This window comes from Eretmochelys imbricata, chromosome 8 (assembly GCF_965152235.1).
Source record: "Eretmochelys imbricata isolate rEreImb1 chromosome 8, rEreImb1.hap1, whole genome shotgun sequence".
Taxonomy (NCBI): Eukaryota; Metazoa; Chordata; order Testudines; family Cheloniidae; genus Eretmochelys; species Eretmochelys imbricata.
The window spans coordinates 6941661-6949196 of record NC_135579.1 but is presented as its reverse complement, the minus strand read 5'-3'; the positions used below and the strand labels follow the sequence as shown (position 1 = coordinate 6949196).

Below are 7536 nucleotides of genomic sequence, written 5' to 3'. Positions count from 1 at the left end.
CTTAGAACGTCTGGTGGGGCTGTAATTTTAGAGTGCTTTTAAACTGCTCTACCAGTTTATACACAAATATGGCACCCCTGGTGTAGCTGTGTGAACAGGAGCCCTACAACCTAAACAGGAAACCTATCTTCCGAGATCAAGCTATTTGTGTATGTAATTCAGACTTCTGAATGTTTCCATGAAAACAAGACATTACAACCACAGGGCTTTCAAATGACAACCAAAGGACACATGACACCAAAGGCTAGCCCTCTGATCATAGCTCATGTTAAGAGAACACAAATGAGAACAGAAATTTTTTTGAGAGATTTAATGATGAAACAAAAGCCAGCCATGGTTTACAGACGACGACCCCGGCGACCACCCTTTCTGCGAGTGCTGTCAGAGGGGATGGGGGTGACATCCTCTGTGGAAAGAAAGTTACACATTACCATTCATGACTGCAGATTGCTTCAAACAGCTTTCTGGGTACAGAAAATAAACCATCCAAGTCCCTGCCAGACATCACCCAGCCACCACCCCAGGCCTCAGCAGTGAAGAACTACATTGGCTTCACGTGGTAATAATGTATCCTCACACAATGACCAGCCTTTAGTAGGATCTAGCATTAACGATAAGAGGATTTAGTACAAAAGGCAAAATAATTTTTTAGTCCGCTTTGAGTGTGCAAGGGGCATTGTAATGCCAAATCAACATTTGCTTTCCAATGGCCACCTTTCCTCACACAAAACCCAAGCCTTTCTTGCAAGGAGTAGGAATTCCCCCCAACACACACACTTTCTCTCAGGAGGCAGCCTGGGAAATGATGTGCAGGAGGTACTATATTTCACTTGCGCATTGACTAGTGTGTGGCAAGTTTCCACATTAGTAACATTTAGAATATGGGAAATTCACACTGAAATGGGTGGGGAAAGAAGGTGAAATTGCGCATCACAGGAAACAACAGACTGCAGGTCACATGACTTCCACAGCAGCAACAGGCAAGACAATCTCCTATAGGAGATTGATGTACACCACAGTCCTTCCATAGGTTTCTTTGAACACTGAAAAGGCATTTTTGGCAGCAGCTTTTGGGACTTTCACTCCAGTAAATCATGGCCAGTGATCTTCCAGCTACTGCAAAGAATCAGTGACTCTAAACCAGAGGCCCATCACTATCTTGCTATACAACTGCAGTTTAGCACATACAACTTGCAGTTAGGTACCAATCCTTCGCCCATACTGAAAACACATGCCACTTGCTGGTGGGTTCTTATTTAATTTGAAAGCGCTCCAGTTCCTCTAGGCACATACACATCAAATTAAAGGAAACTCAGCACCCTCAGGCAAAAAGCACAAGTAACCAGGTGGAATCCAGTATGTCAGATGGTCAAGCTTGGGTTCTGTAGGACTAACAGGGAATAAATCTCAGACCTGGCCATCATGTAACTCAGGGTATTAAACAACAACAGATGCATCTGCACAGAGTTCTTTTGGTGACAGGATTTCGAAACAGGGAACACATACTAATTTCCCATTATTTATCTAAAATACCCCATTTGCACACCACACTTACCAATGCGCCCAATCTTCATTCCAGAACGAGCTAGAGCTCTGAGGGCTGACTGGGCACCAGGTCCAGGAGTCTTGGTCCTAGAAATAATAAAACAGGCAACAGATCAGGTCAGAGAAGCGTTCACCAAACAGCTGAAGCTAAATGCACACTGTTCCCAAGGAAACAACATGCAGCTTAAGTCATTTTACCCTTTATCCAGAATTTGAAAATGCTGGAACTCTTATTAGATGCCTCCCTTTTTGTCTAACCCATGTATATGGCAGGAACAGTAACAGTCAGCAGAATATACTTCAATGCAATTCTGAATATACATGGTAATTGCACCCCTGACAAGGGGGCAGAAGAGATGTTAATAAAGTTGAATATCAAACATGATCTTTCCTGCCATTACACAGCTACAATAGGGGATTCCCTTCCAAGAACAACATGAAACAAGAGTCCTATAAGCCTGCTGAAAAAGCGGTGGAGATATATTTTAGGAAAAAACAGATTCCTGTAACCCACCTACACCAGGTTTTCATCTAATTACAAATGGATTCACAAGATGTCATTACTATGTAGAATGACCAATACCTTCCCAATCAAACTAGTTCTTAACATATCAATTAAAACACAGCCCATTATAAGCCTGGCTCCTTCAGGTCAGAGCTGAACTGAACTAATGTTAGTCCTGTGAATATTATCTCCATGGGTCAGTGGGCCAGGGCCTTCACATGTTTCACCAACTGAAAATGTACACCTCTAAACATGGAGCTGTTTCTGCTAACAGAACAAGCCCCACCTGCACACAAAAAACGCATCGAGTTTGCAAAGATGCATGGAATAAAATAATGCTAGAGTGTGTCTGAGATACAAATTCTCTCACTGCTGCCCTCAGAACAGCTGCCCATATTAAAATTGTGATAGCAACAACTGAAGTGAGATTGTAGGACTGTGTGAAAACTGAAACACCTTATTTCACTCTGGGCCACCTGATGAGCATAACCTAGCATTCAGTCACCAACAGGACCCAAGCGCTACCTCGCCACCGCACAACATCTGTGTATGTCAAAGCAGAGCCTGTCACACGCACCTATTTCCACCTGTAGCTCGCAGCTTGATGTGAAGGGCAGTGATGCCCAGCTCCTTGCACCGCTGGGCAACATCCTGAGCTGCCAACATAGCAGCATAGGGCGAAGACTCGTCTCTGTCGGCCTTCACCTTCATACCACCAGTCACTCGGCAGATGGTTTCCCTGAAAAGACAATATCTCTTTGTACGTGGCAAAAAGCAATACTCAGGAAAGAGTCTGATCACAACCTGCAAGCCTTACAGAAGCAGAAGATTCAAAACACAAAATGATTTCATTTTATATATTTACCAGTTCATAAGTTGCCATGTGACAACCATTAATATGAATCTGTCTTACTTTTTCTAAGGTCATTTCTGAAGGGAGCAAGGCCCTTTTTCCATATAGGCATTAGTAATTTATACATTAAATTAGTGTAACAGAGTTTGTTAAACTGGGGCAAAGCCCTGTGTGGACACTTATTGTGTTTAAACAGTACTTTATTTCGGTTTATCATGTTTCTAACTGACTTACGCTAAACCAAAATAAGCATCTCCATACAGCCTTTCGAACAGGTTTAACTAACCATACAGCCTTTACACTGATCTAAATATATCAGTTTAAAATCACACTTTAAGTCAGATTAATGCAACTTTCTCATCTAAATATGCCTTAATTGTTAGGTCTCATTCACTGAGCAAAAATAGAAGATGGTGAAAGATGGCCCAACAAGTTTCAATTAAAAACCCCGTTACAAGTTGTCTGTATTGTGTCACCTGAGCACCAAAATAAGTTTATAGATGTTAAAACTACAAGGGATCACACGATCATCTAGTCTGACCTCCTAAATAACACAGGCCATAAAATTTTGAGCATCGAGCCCAATATCTTGTGGTTGAATTAGATTATATATTTTAGAAAGATCTTTACTAAATAGCCAAGAAGGCAAATGGAAACGCCTGCTCCTGATACGGTAGATACTGTCAAGCAGTTTACAGTCATCTCTTTTGTACAGTGGCGATACTAATTCTCCTTTCTGTAAACACTTATTTCAACACAGCTGTATGTCTGGATATTTTATGTGATGGTACCTCCATGTGTTTTATAAGCAGCAGCATTAGAAGTGTCGGGTATATACCCCTGTTGACTCATTTTAATACTTGACTGCCTTCTGCTCAGAAGATAAGGGTGCAAAGGCCCTGCACAGTTCAGTTCAAGAGCAACTTGCATCAATTTAGCTGAAGCTGATTCCTTACCTACTTAAGCTATACTGAAATAAGCCACTCAAACCAAAATAAGGGTTTCTATACAGGTTTTTCTTCTAGTTTAACTACAAAAATTTTTAAAGCAATTTCAATTAAATCAGTGCAACCCTCTCCTGTAGCCAAGACCTAGAAGAGTAAGTTAGATCGCAACTAGGTAAGTTCAACAGGTAAGTGTATGATATGATGCACTTATTTACATATACTGGGCACATACTTTAGCCTTAAGGATAAAGGTGAGTGAAAACAGCTTGAGTTATTGAACCAAAATAACTGTTGCATATGCACAGTTTCCATTTTAAGAACTTGTAAGGGCGGTACCAAGGGAAAGCAAGTTCTACAGAGCCTTGTATGGTTCTGATGTCACCAACTTTCAGTACTCACTTGCCAGAGAGATCAGTTACATGGACAAAAGTGTCATTGAAGGAAGCGAAGATATGGCAAACGCCAAACACATTTTCCCCTTCGGCGACCTGCGGTCCCAAGCTGATGACCTGCTCTTCCTTCTTCTCCTTACCCTTACGCGGTGCCATTTCTGCGAGGGGAAATAAGAGCGTGAGTTACATGCGGTCATGAAGAGGAGCAATAAAGATGGTTCTTTCCCTGGAATTACACGGGAGCCATACATGCCTCTGGTCCTTTATACTCCTATGAATGGGAAGTTACTTTTTAAGGGTATTTAAATCAACACAAAAGGCATTTTGCTAGAACTGGGTACTAATCAATACAGATGAGACATGCACCAATAATCTATTTGTTTGGAATACAGGACATTCCAGAGACCGAAGAGGACCAGGCAACCCATCCATCCATAAAACCAGCCTGCTTAACCCTTTGGAAGAGCATTAGGCTCACTTTCCACATTTTAATATATTAAATAATCTGGAGATCAGAGTGGCTTTATTATATGCCGTTGCCACTCTTAATGTCTCTGAAATTTTAACAGCAGCTCCATAAATATCGCCCACTGCTGCATTTCCACACAAGACTTACCATGAAAGAGAGCCTGGATGGCAACCGTGCAGTTAAAATCATCATGTGCATAATCAGCCCTCCATCAGAAGCACTGGGTTCCATTCCCAATACTACCACTGATCTGCTGTCTGATTTGAGGTATGGCCCTTCAACTCTCTGCCTTTGTTACCTGCCTACGATTGCCTCTTGCCCTAGACTGTAAACTGCATGGACCAGGCACCGCCTCTCCCTATGTACACATGAAGCGCACAAAGGGGCTCCAATCTGGGTGGAAGCCTTTAGGCCCTACGATAATACAAATAAATAGAACCACTTTCAGGGGGTCCCAAATCTGTATGGTAGTCTTCTCCTTTTAGAAATTAAGGCACAGAGAGACTTCTGACTTGCCTACAGTTAAGAGTTGGAAGCACAGCCAGGAATAGAATTCAGGAATCCTGACTCCCAGTCTTGTGTTTACCAGTAACATCTCCGATACCTCCTTGAAACCCAAAACAAGTGTAGATAGATGCAGGACATCCTCTGTGCTAACAGAAAACTTGTAACTAACCTAGGCAACCTAAGTCTCTCTTTTCTGCCAACATTCTGGCTACGGAAACATACAAGAGTGATGCGGTGACAGGATTCCCTGAATTTTTCATAGTGTGTGGAGCACATTTCAGATAAATTGTCTCATGGTCACTACCATTCCCATTTGCAACTTTATGACCCACCTCCTCTCCCATTTACAATCAAATAACATCTACAGCCACAGCATGGAAAAATAATATTTAATACTTTCAGCAGCTGGAAATGAAGAGAACACCAGCATTATGTGACCAATCAACAGACCACTTTGGGATGTGCGCAGTACAGCACCAAACTGCATCCACCCTCAGTTAGTGTGATGTTCCTCAGTAGATCATTAAGCATAAACTTGAAGGCACCCTAAAAAAGTCCTGATGTGTTAACTTAAGACTAAACCACTTATCCTTTGTGTAGTAGCTCTCCTAGGTCTAAAACTGGTAAACTGGGGTTTCTTCAAGCTTAACTGAACGTAGTGATAACTATTGTCTGCCCCTAACATATAATAGAAGAGGTTAGATTAAAAAGACCAAGTTTATTCATGGTGTAAACCTATTAATATATGAAATTAAAGCAGGGATTAATTTGGCTGTAGCGATCTACCAGGCACAAATATCTGTGCCTAAGAACAGTAAGTCTGATCTATCTTCCCCACCCATGCAACTATGGTTTAGCAGAGCTCTTTGCCCAGTCAAGTGTTTAATGAAGTGACTGACACATCTTGCATCCCCCCAAATAAACATTAAACACAACTGTGGCCCTCTCCCCTCCCTCCAGAGGGATTTCTGGTTGTGAAGAGACACCTGAGTGACTGGGATGCTTGGAAGCCACTTGTGTGCAGCACTGTGCCCTGCCATGCACACGCTGTTAACCTCAGCATCCCCTCCTCCTTTTCGGAGCCTCGGAAAGGAGCCCACTCCCCCTATCCCACGACACAGGCCCCAAGCCACACATGGGGCTGTTACCTTCCCTCCCCGCATCGAAGAGGGGTTCCCACGAGCTTCCTCCCCCTAGGACAGGCCTCCCCACAACAGCCCCGCTACGCTCCCAAGCCGGGGGAAGCTGCCCCAGGTTGAGAGTGGACCGGGACCCCGGCCCGGACCCACCCGTTGCATAATCGGAGCGAAAAATAAACGAAGCCTCCCACCGGCCCTTGTCATCCCAAACCGCCGGGCGGCTCGGCCACTCCAGCTCCCCGCGGCCTAGCGCCTCGCTCCCCCGGCCTCCCCTCCACCCACCGGGCAGCTCGGCCACTCTAGCGGCCGGCTTCCCCGCGGCCTAGCGCCCCGCTCCCCCGGCCTCCTCCCCACCCGCCGGGCGGCCGCGCCGGCTCGATATCGGTGAGGAAGGGCCCGGGCAGGCTGGCTGCGGGCGGCAAAGGCCGCAGCGAGACGCACCCAGGGAGGATGGAAGCGGATGACGGCAAGCCCGAGCCCGGGCACTTACTTGTGCGTCTTCTCGGGCACCCAACACCGGAAAGGAAGAGGCAGGGGTCACGGGGCAGAGGTCACCGTCAGCATCACCCGGAAGTGCTACCTCGAAGGAGTGGGGTCAAGCCCCCACATCCACGTCCATCGGCGTCATTCTCTACAAAAGCCATACCCGCGCGCTGAGCGTTGTAATCAGGCGCGTTTTACTGTGTTGAACGATTTAATAATTAATAACACGCTCGGGTACGTCTGAGGACGCGAGCGGTACCACCCCCAACATGGCGGCGCCCAGGGGACCCGAACGTTACCCCGCACAAAGATGGCAGCGCCCTACTGGAAGGGCCTCTTTTGCCCCTCACAGCGATGGCGGAGTTCTCGTGCCGGGCTGGTGCTGGGCTCCAGTGCGTCTGCGCGGTTTGCGGCGAGCGAGGCGAGGGGTTCCCCCACGTGCAGGGCAGCAGGGGCCAGCTGTGCAAAACCAGGGAGAGCGCTTTCCTACAAGGGGGGGTTTAGGGGAACGCCATTTCCTGGAGGGCAGCCTGTATTTTTTCGCTCCTGTACATTTCTGCCGCCCTCAAGATGCAATTAGCGTAAGCTTCAGTGTAATGTTTAAAATGGTACTTAGCCGTTTTAAAATAAGGGCTGGGTGGTCACCCTCTAAGGGACACGTCTAAATAAATAGATAAATAAGGGATGGGATGGTCC

At 45.6% G+C, this 7536-nt stretch overlaps 1 protein-coding gene across 2 annotated transcripts; it reads right to left on the bottom strand.

Annotated features, from left to right (window-relative positions):
* Window positions 1-248: 248 nt before the first annotated feature.
* On the bottom strand, window positions 249-6984 carry RPS14 (ribosomal protein S14). 2 transcript variants are annotated; one of them, XM_077824361.1, is made up of 5 exons: window positions 6848-6984; window positions 4250-4400; window positions 2628-2789; window positions 1556-1632; window positions 249-406 (listed from the first exon to the last, which is right to left on the bottom strand). In XM_077824361.1, exons 2-5 carry the CDS (start codon window positions 4396-4398, stop codon window positions 339-341), a joined length of 456 nt encoding a protein of 151 aa, XP_077680487.1. In that variant the 5' UTR covers window positions 4399-4400; window positions 6848-6984; the 3' UTR covers window positions 249-338. The 2 variants fall into 2 exon arrangements, with proteins under 2 accessions (XP_077680487.1, XP_077680488.1); XM_077824362.1 differs by lacking the exon at window positions 6848-6984 and adding an exon at window positions 6799-6822.
* Between the last annotated feature and the right edge of the window lie 552 nt (window positions 6985-7536).